Below are 18,405 nucleotides of genomic sequence, written 5' to 3' on the forward strand. Positions count from 1 at the left end.
TTCTGCCTATCCAGGAGCATGGGAGGTCTTTCCATTTTCTTAAGTCCTCCTCAATTTTAATTGCTTTATTACCTGTTTTGTTTTCAATTATATATTTTAAATTTGTGCCCTATGCAATAAAGGTGCTTTGGGTAAAGAGACAAAGTGTAAATTCCTATGATAATTAAAATTTGCTTGATATATGACTACAGTTATCTTTCTTTTTTTTTTTTTTTTCATTTTTATTTTTTTGGTTTTTTGAGGTAGGGTTTCACTCTAGCCCAGGCTGACCTGGAATTCACTAAGGAGTCTCAGGGTGGCCTCGAACTCACAGTGATCCTCCTACCTCTGCCTCCCAAGTGCTGGGATTAAAGGCATGCGCCACCACGCCCGGCTTACAGTTATCTTTCTTAAGTAGTTTTCTCTTACTCAGTTATTGCATTAAAAAAAAACTTTAAATTGGTGCTGGCCATGGTGGCACACACCTTTTAATCCCAGCACTGGGGAGGCAGAAGAAGGAGGATTGTTGTGAGTTCGAGGCCACCCTGAGACTCCATAGTGAATTCCAGGTCAGCCTGAGCTAGAGTGAGACCCTACCTCGAAAAACCAAAAAAAAAAAAAGAACAAAAAACTTTAAGTTGTGCTGGAGGGATGGCTTAGTGGTGAAGGTGTTTGCTTGAAAGCCAAAGGACCCAGGTTCTGTTCCCCATTACCCACGTTAGCCAGATGCACAAGGGAGTACACACATCTGGAGTTTGTTTGCAGTGGCTGGAGGCTGTGGCGCTCCCATTCTCTCTCTCTCTCTTTCTCTGTAAAATAAATAAATAAATAAAAATTAAATATAAAAAATACTTTAAGTTTACTCTAGTACATATTCTAGATTCTGGTGGCAATAGGAAACTTGATTTTAATGATTTTGGTTTTTTTATTCTTTTAGAGCCAGCTTAGTCAATGTAATAATGCCCTGGAGAACTCCGAAGAACTACTAGAATTTGCTACAAGATCATTAGATATAAAGGAACCTGAAGAATTTTCAAAGGTAAAAGCAAACGACAAAACAGAAAAACACTCTATGCCAGTACCCTTTAGGAACATATAAAAGAGGTGTTTGCCCTTTGGTTAGGTTGCTCAGTCATTTCTGTACTGAAAAGGGCTTGGAGTTTTTTTTTGCTAAAATTACTAAGTGTTCATTTATTTCAAAACAAATACTTTTGAACTGTCATTGGGATCATGAATAAATGGATTATTTTAGTGTAATTTTCCTTTACTACTCAATTCTGGGAGTCAAGTTATTTTCTTTGTCAATTATATTTTTACAATAATTTGTTTTGAAGGTGTATAAGTACTTGAACTGAGTCATACTTCTCTTATAAACTTTATGACTGAAGAAACAGATTTATATTGCTAATAATAGGTTTAAAGCATATGTTTTGAATTCTTTCGTATGAGTTAACTGGGTCTACATTATCACTTGATGTGACATCATGAATTGGAGACAGATGTTCTATTGGCTAGTTTAAGTAATGCAGCATTTAGTTAAAATTTGAAAATTTAGTTCCTTGTTTGAGGGTTATATTTGGTATAAAAGAAGATTGATGGTATGTTAATGGGATCCTGTTGTTCTGGAGATTAAGAAGCCTAAGTTCAATTCTTATTTGAAGTAGGGTTGTTTGCAAATATTATCAGTTTATCAAATTAAAATTCTAGAATATAAAATCTTTAGGATAATATAATAAGTTGGAGAATAAACTGTATTATTAAAAAATGTTACTTTGTAGTCATTAGGAAAAGATTTAGTGTGATGTCCTTTAATTCATCTTTTGGAATATGTGGTGAGCTATGCCCAAAATTAATTAATTAATGCTAGAAAGGTGACATGATAATTTATTTACATCCAGTTAGTATTATTTTATAGTTTTGTTTTTCTGAGAACTTTAAAGTAGAGATAAGTTACTTGTGGGCTGAGCATGGTGTTATTCATCCTATGATTCCAACACTGTGAGGTGGAGTTAGGACGAACATTATTTCAGTGGATTAATTCAATTAATTCTGGACTACATAGCAAGGACCTGCCTTGGAAATCAAGAAGTAAAAATGTTCTCTGAAAGCATAACATTTTTAGCCCAAATATTTGCATTATAATGATGAACTTTACTTTTACTCTCCTTTTGAATGATAGGGATTGGGGTAGTTTGAATGTAAATGTCCCCCAGAGCCTCACGTGTTCACTTTTAAACTTCCTACTTAGTCCTCAGCTGGTGGAGCCTTTGATAGATAGATCTTTGCTTGAGGAGTTGCTGACCTGGGGTTTGTTAGGCTAGCTTACTTTATGTTGAGAGCTAGTTTCTCCAGCTGCTCCTTACTGCTGCAGACATGTGATGAAAAGAGCCAGCTTCGGGCTGGAGAGATGGCTTAGCAGTTAAGCGCTTGCCTATGAAGCCTAAGGACCCCAGTTCGAGGCTCTGTTCCCCAGGTCCCACGTTAGCCAGATGCACAAGGGGGCGCACGCATCTGGAGTTCGTTTGCAGTGGCTGGAAGCCCTGGCGTGCCCATTCTCTCTCTCCCTCTATCTGTCTTTCTCTCTGTGTCTGTTGCTCTCAAATAAATAAATAAATAATTTTTTAAAAAAGAAAAGAGCCAGCTTCCATCAGGCTTCCTCTAGAAGCTGTCAACCTAAAATAAATCCTTTCCTCCTATAAGCTGCTTCTGGTTGGGTGTTTGTTCTAGCATCAAGAACATAACTGCTGCCGGGCGTGGTGGCTCACGCCTTTAATCCCAGCACTCGGGAGGCAGGGGTGGGAGGATTGCCATTAGTTCAAGGCCACACTGAGACTCCATAGTGATTTCCAGGTCAGCCTGGGCTAGAGTGAGACCCTACCTCAAAAAAAAAAAAAAAAAAAAAGAACATAACTGCTACTTAGAATTGATACCAAAAGTGGGGTCATTGCAATGAATCAGACCTTGTGGTTTTGGTCCTTTGGGACTTTTTAGCAGGAGGCATATGGATGAATTTAGAACTTTGGACTAGAGAAACCTTGCAGTGCTGTAAGCACACCTTGATGAGCCAGTCTGCTGAGTTTAAAAGATGCAAATGTGGACTGTGAAAGCTTGGCTGATAAGGTTTTAGAGAGGGAAGAAAGTTTTGTCAGAACTGGACTACTAGCAGAAAAGCTGACTGCATTTTGCTTATGTCATAAGAATTTGAGCAAAGTTGAATTTAAAGTAATGGACAGATGTGTTTGGTGAAAAGTACAGAACAAAAAGATAATGAAAGATACAAAGTCTGGCAAGTTTTGAAGTCACAGGTACAGACTAGGTCTTGGCCAATTAAGCTGCAATTGTTAAAGAGATTCCACCATTGATGAGGGGCCAGGTGCTTTGCACTGGAAGATGGGAAAGATGTCCTGAGGGCACACCCTAACCCACTGAAGAAGGCTCAAACTAGTAAGAATAGACATTGTTTTTTGTTTAATTTTTTATTTTTATTTATTTATTTGACAGAATGAGGGAGAGAGAGTGAGAGCATGGGCATGCCAGGGCCTCCAGCCATTGCAAACAAACTCCAGATGTGTGTTCCCCCTTGCGCATCTGGCTAATGTGGGTCCTGGGGAATCGAACCTTGGTCCTTTGACTTTGCAGGCAAACACCTTAACCACTAAGCAATCCCTCCAGCCCCTGGACATTCTTTTAATGGAGCAACTTGAAGAAAGAATGCTGAAGGAGTTCCTGCTCCTCAAGGTCAAGCTTTATTCCCCCCTTTGATTTACAGATGTAATGGTGACACCCACATATTACTGATTTAGGAATCATGAAAAAATGCAGGAAAGTGGGTCATGAAATGCACACAGTTCCAGGAGCTGTGAAAATGTGCCAGATTAAAATGGGTTAAGATCCTGTAAGGTCTCTGTATGGAGCTATGAAGATGAACCATGAGTTGTAGTGGACACTCCAGACTTTTGGAGATGCCAGGAGGGTAGAATGGCTGCCAAAGAAAACTCACTTTGGCTTGGGTATATCTGCATAAAAATGAAGTGGCATAGTATAGGGGAAGAACTGGGTCTTTTGGTGCCCAAAGACTTTATCATGGATCCCAGATACTAGACATAGAGCTGTAGGATTTGATGTTTACCCTTCTTGTTATTGATATTACATTGGTCCAGCCTCTCCTTGTTATGCCTACTTTATGCAAATGGAATGTTTATGCTAGTCCATTAGTGTTGGAATAATGTGTTTTTGTCTAATGGGCTCACGATTAAGAGAGTCTTAAATCACAGATGAGATTTTGGACTTTTGAGTGGTGTTAGGATTCATAAAGACTATGGGGACTTTTAAAGATGCATTGAATGCCCCTTAATTGTAATATGATCATGAGTCTATGAAGCCCAAGGATGGAATTTGGTAGTTTGAATGTAAAAGATCCCCTTGTCTCAAGTGTATATGTTTAAGCTGCCTACTTAATCCCCAGCTGCTGGAGCCTTTGGGAAGTAGTTTCTTGCTGGAGTAGTTATGTTCCTGAGGTGTTAATTAGTCCCATCTACTGTGTTTTGAGAGCTAGCTGCTCCTCCCTGCTGCAGATATGTAAGTTTCCTATAGAAACTGTAAGCCTGCAATAAACCCTTTCCTCCCATGAGCTGCTTTTGGTTGGGTGTTTTGTCTCAGCAGCTGCTATAAGAGTTGAACCCAGGGGATGCTAAACAAGTGCTGTACCATTGAGTCACCCTCCAAGCTCTTAAGTATATGTGGGGGGAAATAAGGAAATAGAAAAATCAACTACAACAAATTGTATTTGAAATGCCAGAGTAAATAATACTTAAAACTGTATGTTAATTAAGCAACACAAAGGAAAAAAATAGCTGGGCATGGTAGCACATGCCTTTAATCCCAGCACTTGGGAGACAGAAGTAGGAGGACTGCATGAGTTTGAGGCCACTCTTAAGTTACATAGTGAATTCCAAGTCAGCCTGGGCTAGAGTGAGACCCTACCTTGAAAAAAAGGGAAAAAAAATAAGTTTCTTTTAATGAACTAAGTCAAAATAAATCAGTAGACTAATTCATAAGTTTGGAGAAGTGTAAGTGAATTTACCTTTGCCCATGATAGGACTTGCACGGAAGGAAGTATGAGAGTGCCGCACTCATAGCTCAGTGGTAGTGTGTTGCCCTAGCATGAACAAAGCTCTGTGCTCGGTTTCCAGAAAGAAAGAAAAAGGGAGAGGCTGAGGAGATTTCTCAGTGGTTAAAGGCACTTGCTGGCAAATCTGATGGCCCAGGTTGAATTCCCCAGCCACTCAGTAAAGGTGGATGAGCATTTGTTTGCAGTGGCAAGAGACCCGGGTATACACAAACTTGTGCACACATGCACACACACAAATTATAAAGCAGGAGAGGGCCAGGCATGATGTTTAATCCCAGCACTTAGGAGACAGAGGTAGGAGGATTGCTTTGAATTCAATGCCACCCTAAGACTACATAGTGAATTCCAGGTCAGCCTGAGCTAGAGTGAGACCCTGCCTTGAAAAAAACAAACAAAAAAAAGCAGGAGAGAGAAAAAGAATAAATAACATTACAATGGAGTTATATCTTTAAAGTATTTCAGTAATATATATCAAGCATATTTATTGGGAGGGAAGGTATTTTAATACTCTAGGAAACCACCTGTGTGGCGATTCATGTCATACCTTGTATATATGTAACATAACCAGGAAACCTACAGAAATAAAAAATGTCTTGAGTCATCAAAATATGTGTCAAAAGTTATGGAAAGAAGTTAATATCATATATTCACAATACTTTTTTAGGGTTTGTTGACCATTAATTTGAACATGGAACTATTAACTTTTATTTTTCTCTTTCCAATTCCTCAGCAGATTCTCCTGCTAGAGGAGTAGGACAGCAGTTAGTGATGAGCATAACCATAACAGCAGGAATGAATAGCTGACAGCCTGGGATCAAAGAAGATAGAAAATTACAAAATGCTCAAGTATAGAAAACATAAAGTGCATAAACAACTAACTGCATTCAGCTGTATTTAGATAGGAATAGGTTAGTTTGGGTTTACACACCTGTATCCCAGCATTCAAGAGGTGGAAGTAGAAGGCTTGTGCGTTTGAAGTCAGCCTAGGCTACATAGTGGAACCCTATTGAAATAAAACAAAGATTTTGCTTAGCAGTTAAGGCACTTGCCTGCACAAATCTCCATGTCCCATGTAAGCCAGACACACAGTGACTCAAGCTTGCAATGTCCCCCATGCACACAAGGGTGCACATGCAGCTGGTGTTCGTTCTCAGTGGCTGAAGGCCATGGCATGCCCATTTGCTGTCTTTCTATCTGCCTTTCTCTTTGTCCCAATATAATATATATTATATATAAAAAATACATACACACACACATATATATACAAATAACTAGGGGCTGATCCTTAGAAAAACTGTGATAAAAGTTTCTTTCAAACTATTAACATTTTTGGATTAGTTTGCTTCCTCTCAGACCTTGTATATTTTCTCTTTCTCCTTAACAAACCATTTGTTTCTTTTATAACTTTTTACACATATGTGTATATACATGTTTGTTGGTGCACATGCATGTCTGCATGGTTGCAACTGGAGGCCAGTGGATGGCCTTGAGTGTTTCTCAGAAATATTGTTCACCTTTTTTGAAACAGGGTCTGAAGCTTGCCATTTAGGCTAAATTGGTTTAGGCAGTAAGCCCCAGGGGTTCTCCTGTCTCCGCCTGTCCAACACTGGGATTACAGATGTGTGCTACCACCCTTGTCTTTTTTATGTGGATTCCAAGGATCAAACTCATATTCTTTTTTGTTTGTTTGTTTAATTTTTTTGTTTATTTATTTGAGAGTGACAGACAGAGAGAGAAGTGGGTGGGGGAATGGGCATGCCAGGGCTTCCAGCCACTGCAAACGCACTCCAGACGTGTGCACCCCTTTGTGCATCTGGCTAATGTGGGTCCTGGGGAATCGAGCCTCAAATCGGAGTCCTTAGGCTTCACAGGCAAGCACTTAACTGCTAAGCCATCTCTGCAGCCCAAACTCAGATTCTTATACTTGGGAGGCAAGTACTTTTAACATACCAATTATCTCCCCTGCCCCCACCTTGGTTTTCCTATCTTAATATTTTGTTTTAGTATATTTAACAGCTTAAACGACTTGGAAATGTGAGAATTGAACCCAGAGTGAATGCTAAGCAATTGTTCTACCACTAAGCCACACCTCCTAACCCTCAATGGAATATTTGTTACTCTTTCCTAGTCGTAAATATGAATTTTTAAATTAAAGGACATGCTTATCTTCTTACAATTTCCTAGTACATCCAGATAATGATTTGATTATAGCTCAGAAACTTAGTTCATCTTCCTAACCAGCTGTAGGATCTATAGAGCCTTCTTTAAGCATCCTCTAGCTGCTGACAAAATGAGAAAGAATGACTTTAAAGGTCAATTATTAGACTAGCAGAATATTGTTAGATATATTGAAAAATTCTTTTAGGGTATATTATTTGTGAATATCCTGTGTTAAAGTCCTTAAATCAGAGTAATATAGTTCATGGGGACAAAAACAAATAGCCTTGGCTAAATCCCATGCAGTAAGTCTTTTCTCTCTTTTTACAATTTTATTTGTTTGTGTGTATGGGCATGCCAGGGTTTACTGCTATTACCAGATGCATGCTGTACTTTGGGTCTGGCTTTCCATGGGTCGCTCGTGAATTTACAAACAAGTGTCTTTAACTGCTAAGCCATCTCTCCAACCCTTGGTCTATGTATACTTCATTATCTTCAAAGAGTATTTCAAGGGCTAATCCTTAAATTATCATGTTTCTATGCCTGTACATGGGAACTTAATATTGAAGACAGGCTATGATAGGAAAGGATTTCAGAACATACTTTCATCTATTTTTTAAATTATTAGAAGTTTGGTTGATAGTAATATATGCAGAAGAATCACCAACAAATGAGATCTAGATCACTAGAGTTATTTTTGAATGAAAAGCAGCCAGTACTGTATAAAATCTAATTTCTTTGTCAATAGTTGGCCTTTAGAATATAGCTTGTACCCTCTACCAGTGTTAGTATTTCAGTTCTCATGAAGAGTGAAGACTTTGAGCCCTCCCAGTGAAAAGAGCAGATCAGGACAATTTCTAAGTCAGTATATAATTGCCCACCTCCTTAAAATTCACTTGTCAGACTAGAAGGGAGGGAATGGCTTCTTACCCATGAGTGCCCACTTGGGAATAAAAACTACAGAGTGAGGTAAAAGTGGAACAGTGTCCCTTGCATTCAGTCACAGATTCAATGAGAAAATGAGCTAAGTGTGTTTCCCTCCTCTGACTCTCAAAAGCCCACCACTGGAATTGTGAAACCAGCCTCCACTCTGAGCTTTGGGAGGGCTAAATATAGAGGGGCTGAGCAGGAGTTCACTCAGTGCTGTCCACAAGTATTATGAAGCCAGCCTCCACTCTGAGCACAGGGAGGACCTGATATGGAAGGGGTGGGGGCTCAGTACAGAAGTATGGGCAGAAGCTCCTTCTCCAGGCTAAAGTCGGGATTGCTGAGAGAGGATGAGGACTTTTAACAAAAGCATGAATGTTTTAGTTCTGAAGACAACTTAGGAGCAAGTGAAATATGTATTAAGCATACCTTAATTACCACCTTTATTTGTAAATGTTGATATCTTATAGAAATGCAGTCTGCTATTTATTATAGGCAAATATACTTAGTCATGAAGTAGGTATATTTAGTACTATATTTCAAAGTTTATTTCAAGTTATTTATAGTAATGAAAAATTATTTATTTATTAGAGTGAGGGAGGCAGGTAGAGAGAGAGAGAGAGATAATGGGCATGCCAGGGCATCCAGCCACTGCAAATGAACTCCAGACACATGAGCCAACTTGTTTATCTGGCTTATATTGGTCCTGAGGAATTGAACCTGTGTCTTTTGCTTTGCAGCCAAGTGCCAAGAAGCTAAGCCATCTCTCCAGCCCAATTTACAGTAATTTTTTTAGCAAATGCTGTGAAATGATCATAGATTTTAAAAACAGTACATTTATGAAAAAATGTCTAATATGTGGAATCAGCTGGTAGGCATCTTTGGTTTTTTTCCAAGGTTACCCTCTGACATAAGGGGAAAAAGCATTTTGAAATCCTTTTCATTCTTTCTTTTAAAAAAGAAAAAGCAGGGCTGGAGAGATGGCTTAGCGGTTAAGCGCTTGCCTGTGAAGCCTAAGGACCCTGGTTCGAGGCTTGGTTCCCCAGGTCCCACGTTAGCCAGATGCACAAGGGGGCGCTGGAGTTCGTTTGCAGAGGCTGGAAGCCCTGGCGCGCCCATTCTCTCTCTCTCCCTCTGTCTTTCTCTCTGTGTCTGTCATTCTCAAATAAATAAATAAATAAAATTAAAAAAAAAGAAAAAGCAGGGCTGGAGGGATGGCTTAGCAGTTAAGGCATTTGCTTGCAAAGCCAAAGGACCCGGGTTCGATTCCCCAAGACCCATGTTAGCCAGCTGCACAAGGGAACACACATGTCTGGAGTTCGTTCATTTGCAGTGGCTTGAGGCTCTGGTGTACCCATTAATTCCTTCTCTCTCTCTCTCTCCTCCTCCCCCCTTTCTTCCCTTTCTCTGTCAAATAAATAAATAAGTATTAAAAAAAAAAAAAAAGAAAAGTTGGGCTGGAGAGATGGTTTAGTGGTTAAGGTGTTTGCCTGTGAAGTCTAAAGACCCAGGTTTGACTCCCCAATACATATGTAAGCTAGATGTACAAGGTGGCACATGCATCTGGAATTTGTTTGCAGTGGCTTGAGGCCTTGGTTGTACCCATTCTCTTTCCCCCTTTTTAAATAAAATAATTTTTAAAAAGTGATATTAGGAAAAAATAAACCTTTCCTGTTTGGAGTAGAGCTCCTGGGTCTCTGCTACCCAAAGATTGAAAGCATTTCTCATCCTGGGGCTCTGTATTATACTATGCTACAAAGTGAAATGCTTTGAATTATACCACAAGATATATGGGCATCATTTGGATTCCCTTGAGAAAAACTTCAGAGAAAGCTCATGAATGTTCTAAGAAGAAGAAAGGGAAGGAGGGAGAGATGAGGATAAGAAAGAGAAAAAGAAAAAAGAAAGATTGGCCTAAAGGCTAAGTAGAGCTATGCTGAGAAAATAAAACAACAACAATTATCAAGATACATGAGAAGAGGAACACCCAAAATAACAAGAGAAAAAGAAACAGGGGAGCAATACCTGCCTCTTCTAGACAGAGGACAGGCTGAAGCTGAAGCCCTTTCTAAGGTTAGTAAACAAGACAAAGAGATGTTTGGAAATGGGGAACTCCAAAGCTCATGCCCAAGAAGTACTAAAGTTGTTCAGGAATGAAGGGATGGCTTAGTGGTTAAGGCGCTTGCCTGTGAAGCCTAAGGACCCAGGTTTAGCTCCCCCAAACCCACATAAGCCAGATGTGAAAGGTGATACATGTGCACAAGGTCATGTGTGCACACTGCACAAGGTCACACATGCACACAAAACGGTTCATGCATCTGGAGTTTGATCACAGTGGCTAGAGGCCCTAGCATGCCAGTTCTCTCTTTCCTCTCCCTCTCCCCAACTCTCTGTCTCTCTCATAGATAAAAAGTTGTTCCAACAAGCAAGGGAAAAAAGTGTGTGGTTATCAAAGCCTGCTTTGCTGAAGATGGCTTGTAGGAAATCACCTACAAATGAGGGGCTGCTTAGGTCAGTGGGCTTAGAAGGCTGAACTGAAAGTCACCTTTGCCTGCTAATATTTAGTATAAATACATACATGGGGGGGTGGGGGGGAAGATAGCATAGTAGAAGAGGGAGGGAATAGTTGGTAAGAAGTGTTTCCATGAAAGGGGATTTGGGAGCAGGGACAAGACAAAGTAATGGAAGGGGGATTATGATAATAAAAAGATCTTAAAAATGAAAGTGAACAAAAATAATAAATTTTTAAAAATACTTGCTATGATAAAGAATTATCCCTACCTATATATATGACTTTGGGTGTAATTTCCAAAGGTACTATTACTGAAGTGAATTTGAGTGAGTTGGACCTTATGACACAGAGGTAAAGTTTTAAGGGGAAAATGCACAGGTTATCAATAGTCCTGAAAATGATAGGTTTTTAAGTACAGTTTTGGTTCAACAGCAGTTTCATCTAAAGAAATTCTTAAAATTATTGGTGACTACCAACCAATCAGGAAATCCACAATTACTGTTGCAGTCAGGTTCGGATTGCTGGCAGAAAGCACCCAACCAAGAGCAGCTTGTGGGAAAAAGGAGTTTATTTTGGCTTACAGACTCAAGGGGAAGCTCCACAATGGCAGGGGTTTTGTAAACAATAGCATGAGGAGAGGATAGACAGGTGGACAACAGCAACAGGAGTGTGCCAAACACTGGCAAGAGGAAGCTGGATATAACACCCATAAGCCCACCCCAAACAATGCACTGCCTCCAAGTGGCTTTATTCCCAAATTGCTATCAGCTGGGGACCTAGCATTCACAACACCAAGTTTATGGGGGACATCTGAATCAAGCCACCACAATTACTGTGATGTTTCTGAATAGTACCAAATGGTCCAACATCACAATAAGAGATCTGTTTATTAAATTATTAAGAAAACATTTAAATGGTCCAGTTTTTTTATAGTACAGAAAAGATGAGGTGTTTAGTCTTCAAAATGATTGATATATTCACTGAAGGAAAATGTTTCAATATCTTCATATATATACAGAGACATACCTTGGTATATATTTTTATATAAACTAAATCAGATCTTTATCTTTTTTGTTTTGTTTTGTTTTGTTTTGTCTTGGAGGCAAGCCCAACAGACTAACCTCCTTTTTTTTTTTTTTTTAAATGCGAGGGGGGTATATGAATCAGTGTACCAGGCCTCCAGCTACTGTATTCAAATTCCAGATGCATGTGACCTTACACTTGTGTTACCTAGCATCTGGCTTATGTGTGACCTGGAGAGTCAAACATGAGTCCTTAGGCTTCGCAGGCAAGCGCCTTATCCACTAAGCAATCTCCAGTCTCCAATCTTGTTTTTAATCAGGTTTAGCTTGTTTATATTTAGTTGGTAACTGAAGATTTATTTGTAATAATTCCTTGTATTGTTATTACAATTCTACTTAAGAAACTTTAGTCTTAGGTGATAGGCTCCTATAACTGATGAATTAAAGGATAATAATTATGAATTGATATTAAAAACAGTTAACAGGTGCTATGTAGGGTAGTTCACACTATAATCCTAGCACTCAGGAGGCTAGGGCAGGAGGATTGGCATGAGTTTTAGGCCAGCTTGGGGTATAGTGTGAATCTGTTTTAAAAAAACAAAAACAATTAACAGATACAAGAAGGGAATGAATGAGTAAGGAAGGGTAAAGAAGGGAGGAACCAAATCTGATTTAAACAGAAGTGAATTTTTTGCAAACAGCAGGATTACAGTAGAAGATGTAAATGATGATGCTGAGAAAAGGAATAAGGCTAATGATAACGTTTTCTAGAGGCCTGCCAATAGCATATAGGCCTGTGACCTAAGAATAAATGTAGGTATTCACTGAGGCTTTGTCAAAACTCACCAAGTAGAATCATACAGGTTCAAGTAATTGTAGTTGCCATGGAGTAGCAGGGAATTCTGGGTGCATTAGGTATTTGGGGGATGTCAAATGTACAAAATTACCACCCTTGAAATTGAAACAAAGAGAAATCCAGCTATATTGCAAACTGCATCCTTTGGATAGTTTTCTGCTTTTGAGAGAAGAACTTCTAGGAAAAAAAAAAACCAACAACTTATTCTCTATTTTAAGACATTTCTTGAAATTGGGCCCTTTTAGAGAAATAGTTTCAAAGTTTGAGACTTTTGCTTTCTTACTGTGTGGAATAGTCTCCATGTCTTCAGTCACACAGTGTGTGAAATAAAACCTGAACCTACATGAAAGAGAGCCCCAGAATTTTCAGTTCTGTGGCTGCATATATTAAATGAAAACAGAGACAATAGTTTCTCCTGCATTCTCTGACTACTAATCTGTTCCTTTTCTGGATTTTCACAGTTAAGAGAGTGACGTTAGTAGCTTTCCCTCAATTTATAAAGAGATGTCAGGTGCAGAAAGGAGTCCTCTTTCCTTCTCTTAGCACCCAGGTTAAAATCTTTGCTTTTTACTCTAGCTACATAACAGTAATTTTTAAAAATCAATGTAATTAACTAACAATATTCATTACAAATGATGATGCCAAACTAGTTTTATGACTTAAGGACTTAGAGATGTCACAAAATTGGATTATTTGCTGTGGGTATGGATTTTCAGAATCATTAAGAACCCAAATCCATTGGTGAAGAAATAAAATGATTACTGTACAAGGTCACAGAGTTGATTAATGGTAATCCTGGAACTTGTTATCATGCTGATCTATTAAATCTGAGTTCTTGAGGCAGGGGGAGTCAGGGGGTAAAGTGTTTGCCATGCAAGTCCAAGGACAGGAGTTTGGATCCCCAGAAGGCATGTAAAAGAGGGCACTCTGTCTGTAATCCCAGTGCTCAGAAGTTGAAGATGGTGTTCCCCTGGGCAAGCTGGTTAGCTAGACTAGCTGAATCAGCAACCTGTGGGTCCAAGTGAAATACTGCCTCCGTAAATAAAGTAGAAGGTGATTGGGGAAGATATGTCATGTTAACCTGTAGTCTCCACACTTACATGCACACATGTGAACATACACATGCATACACACACACCACTCATATATATACACAGGCAAAAGAATCTTGGTTATTTTCTTTTTTAGAATGGTTCTCAAGCCAAAATATTAGAGAATGGTTCTAAATTGGCCTGTATCAAGTAGAAACAATGTTAGCACCAAAGGACAGAAGCGTCTAATTAGCATTCAGCTGTATTTAAGTATATTCAGCTGTATTTAATTATTAAATATTACTGTGTACCAGCCATATGTGAGTCCTAGGAATAGTGTGTTCCACAAAATAGCAATGTTCTATGTCAGCTGTGCTAACTATGCTGACTTGATTGGAGAAAATCTTTGGTAGGATTTATTATAGTTCTATAAAATGACCTGAAGAAAAGTCTGCATTGTAAATGAAAGTTCTCTGGTCTATGTGTATGAGTTTCTGCCATTACAACTTCATTCTTTGGAGTAAAATATTTGCAGCCTAGTTTTATGTGTTAATAAGGAAGCACTCATGAATTCTGAAAGCTTTTCCAAGAAAGAAATTGATCTAGTTGAAGAATATCATAGTGAATGAAAGTGTTTTTGATAATCTAAAGGTAAGAAAAAAGTTATAGCCACTTGGAATTGGTTTGAGGTATTAAATGTTTCTCCTTTTAAGGTAATTTATATGAGGTATGGATTTTCTATAGCCCTAACATCACATTATGCAAGTTTATGTGAACTATACAAATTTTTTATAATTTTTTTTGGTGAATATGAACTAATCTGTTGCAGGGTTTATATCCTAACTTTTCTTGCATGTCACTGCCATTGAACTTGCATGTAAAGCACTAACTACCTTCTTTCTCTTCTCCCTGATTTGCTCCAAGGCTGCCAGACAGATCAAGGATAGGTATGGTATAAAACCTACATTTTTATTTAAGTATCAATGTTGAAGTCAGAAATGAAATTCAGAAAAAAACATTTTTATTACCTTCTTGGCTAAAATAAATACATAATGGCTACATAGAAAATAAAGAAATATGCTATATGTCATATCCAGTAAGGTTTTCTAAAACCACATTTTCAGAACATAGTTGTGGATAGTTATATATTTCTTAAGAGAATTTCATTTCTGGTATAATAATATAGTTAGCTTTAGTTTTAGAACAGTTCATAATTAGTTTTACTAATGAAGATGGAACTATGTTGGATAATTTAAAAATATCTTCCTGGAATGCATTTTTCCTATTCTTAAATCTAAATGTGAGTGGATCTTATTTTCATAGATGTGTAGTATTTTAAATAGTTTTCAGGAGCTAAAGCCCTCCTACTTCACTGCCATCCTATTTAACACCTTTGTACTATCACTCTGTTCTGTTCCTGGTGCCATCTCCTTCTATTTCTAATGCCACCAACATCTTATATTCTGTGAGAAGAAAAAGTTCAAGTTATTAGTAAGTATTTTGTTATAGAAGTTGCTTCTCATTGGTAGAGCCAGGAATACAAGAGGGAATTTAGTACTCGCTTGAAGGAACCCATCAGTGTTACAGAAGTTACTGGCAACATGGGACTTCCTGAGCATTGTCCACAATGTGATTGTGAAATTAGGGATTTATCTGAGGTTAGGAGATTCTCTGAAAGGCACAGCTCTGCAGATGCTGCTGTGATTCTAGGTGCATTCTTATGAGATAATCAAGAGATATTTATTATGAATTGTAAAAACCAGGGTCTATTGCAAATTTTCGCAGAGAATTTCAATTTTAATTTTCTTTTGTTGCTTTTTTACTTACCTAGGAGCAAGATTTGCACAATACTCAGAACATTCTTCACACAAATACTAGCATTTACTTTTTGTATATTTTATACAGAGTGATTCATGGTGTGGATCATTCTTATAAATCCTGCATATAGAAAGATTATGAGGTGTTTTTTTGTTTGTTTGTTTTTTCAGAGAGAGAGAGAGAAGAGGTCTCACTATGTTGTATCACTATGCTGAGACCCTGAACACTAGATTCAAGTGTTCCTCCTGCCTCAATTCCCAAATATCTGGGAACGTAGATGCCTGGCACTGTGCCCATTAGCATGAAGAGAGTGGCAGGGTGAAAACACTGTGTTAGGAATGGATTCTACATAGAACAGTGCTTTGTAGATTTAGGTTGTATCTGTGGATCTGCCTGCAGTAACCCATCTTATAACCAAGCTATATTATAAGTACTATTCCATTTTATTTTACTGTGGTTTCAGATTTTGTGGTTTAGTGGTCACTTCCTAACCAGGTTTTGGGCTGTCCAGAGAGATCTTATGAGAGATTTTATAAAAGATCTGTCATTTCAGGATTCTATACTTCAGTACTTCCCAGACTCCCATTCTTACTCCTTATCACTTTCTTTTGTTCAGATTTTCTGGTCAGAATTTAATTTCAATGCCAGTTTCCATGGCTACATTTTTCCTAGAAACTTCTTTTCTCTGTCCTTTCTTCTTAGCTAGCCTCTTGACTAGATTCCACCAGTATCCAGGTGATTTCAAGAGTCAGAGTTCCTTATTTTTCCATGTTTTTGTTTTAAGCCTACACTTGAATGCTTGTTTTGTTTTGGCTACCCACAAAGGATTTGCTCCCTATTTAAGGAGTGTTTCTGGATCTTGGCTTAATTTCTTACACTCAGTTTTTAGCTTCCTAAAGTCTAGGCTTCTAGGTAAGGTTCCTGCTCTTCAGGAAGCAAGCTCTAGGAATTCTGTCAGTGTCTTCTATAATAGGAAAATAAGCAGTCATCGTAAGATTATTATTTCGACCAAACAACAGAAATATTATTCTCTTATGTGAAAGCAGAGGTGGACTTCAAAGGGGAATGTGTGACATTAAGCAGGGTACATGACACATTGTTAGAACTTTGCAAGTCATTGGGGAAGACCTCTGAGCACTTAGTAATACTAAGAAATAGTTAATTGAGGCATTGAGTCAGAATTATTGATTCTAGAAGGAGCACAAAGGAGGGAGAAAGATTAGTTTGTTAGTATGACAAACTGCTTACATGTTTCATAGTTATTTTCTGTTTGCAGAAATATGTGGAAAGGATCTTTTAATTCAGCTGCTAATGTAAGAAATAATCCAAGAGTCAAAGTAAATTAAAACATGCATATGAGGCCCGTTAGTCTAAATTGGTTCAGTTTAAGAATAAAATTTCTGTTTTTTGAAGGATTATAGTATTGTTTCTTTGTTTTGTTTAGTTAGTTTGTTTTGTTTTGTTTTTTGAAACAGGGTCTCACTGTAGCTCAAGCTGACCTGGAACTCATTCTGTCCCAGTCATAGTGATCATCCTACCTCAGCTTCCCTAGTATGGGGATCAAGACATGTGCCACCCTACCTAGCAGTATTATAAATCTGAACTTATTTATATAGATTAGTTTAAGCTTTTATTGACAAAAATTAGTTTTAATTCCTTTAGTTTTTCTAGATTCTTTGAAAATTTAAAAAATATTTTATGTATTTAATTGAGGGGATGGCTGAGAATGAATGAATGGGTGCACAAAGGTTTCTTGCCACTACAAAGGAACTCCAACTGTGTGTACCACTTTGTGCAAATGGTTTATGTGGATACTAGGGGATCACATCTGAGCTGGCAGGCTTTGCAAGAAAGTGCCTGTAACTGCTGAGCCATCTTCACAATTCCTATCACTTTTATTAACATATAAAATATGAGGTTTCATTATGGTATTTTCAAACAGAATTTGTTATTGTTGATTCTCCTCTCCCTTCTTGCAAGTTTGTTTTTATTTGTCTGTTTTTTTTGAAGTATGGTGTCACTGTGGCACTGGCAGACCTGGAATTCACCATGTAGTAGCAGGCTGTCCTCAAAATCAGTGATCCTCTTACCTCAGCCTCCCAAGTGCTGGGATTAAAGGTGTGTGCCATCATGCCTGGCTCTTGTAAGTGTTCAGTTTTATTTATTTATTTATTTATTTGAGAGAGAAAGAGAGTGACAGAGAGAAAGAGGCAGAGAGAAAGGAAGAGAATGGGTGTCCTAGGGTATCTAGCCACTATAAATGAACTCCAAATGCATGCTCCACCTTGTGCATTTAACTTACATTGATCTTGGGGAATTACCCTGGGGTCCTTTGGGTTTTCAGTCAAGTGCCTTAACTGCTAAGCCATCTCTTCAGCCCTCTTGTAGGTTTTGATAGACCTTCCTAATGCACTTCTGGACTTTCTTCTCCTTTGTGTTCATAGTGATTAAGTCAAGTTTCAATAGCTTTTATCAATTTCAGATTTAAAATTCTTTAAAATGCTTTCATTGTTCTTAACATTTCTCATTAAACAGATTAGAAGAAACCCAAGCATGCTCAAACTCTTTCACTGATCTCAGTGAGTATTTATTGAAACATCGCATCTGAATATAATCTGTAAGAAGTCTTTAAATCAAAATATACTTGAGGCTCTAAAGGGCAACATATGTAAATTTAGGCTTTGTTCCAATTAGTATTCTTTTAAAGTTTATTGTTTGAGAATCAATATATAATATGTATAGACTTCTCAGTGTTTATATTTGCCATATAGTAAGCATTTAATCAGTACGAGTTTCCTTCCCCATAAAGCGTTAACGTAGCACTTCCTTCTTGATAAATCAATTGTTTACTCATTGTTATTACTGAAGTGATTGCTTTCTTAGTTGTAAAAGGAATAAAAATAACTGAACACAGCAGCAGCCTAACATCTCATCCAGTGAGCTCTTGGCTAGACTTGGCAGTTCTGATTGTC

The 18,405-nt window shown here is 38.0% G+C and overlaps 1 protein-coding gene across 3 annotated transcripts in view; it reads left to right on the forward strand.

Moving 5' to 3' along the window:
* The window catches only part of Fsd1l (fibronectin type III and SPRY domain containing 1 like), a 106,734-nt gene that overhangs the window by 50,148 nt on the left and 38,181 nt on the right, over positions 1-18,405 (forward strand). For all 3 annotated transcript variants that reach the window (XM_045160484.1, XM_045160491.1, XM_004656979.3), the window contains exons 4-5: positions 917-1,018; positions 14,540-14,562. In XM_045160484.1, the coding sequence (XP_045016419.1) occupies positions 917-1,018; positions 14,540-14,562 (125 nt within the window). The remainder of the gene's footprint in view (positions 1-916; positions 1,019-14,539; positions 14,563-18,405) is intronic.

This window comes from Jaculus jaculus, chromosome 1 (assembly GCF_020740685.1).
Source record: "Jaculus jaculus isolate mJacJac1 chromosome 1, mJacJac1.mat.Y.cur, whole genome shotgun sequence".
Classification (NCBI taxonomy): domain Eukaryota; kingdom Metazoa; phylum Chordata; class Mammalia; order Rodentia; family Dipodidae; genus Jaculus; species Jaculus jaculus.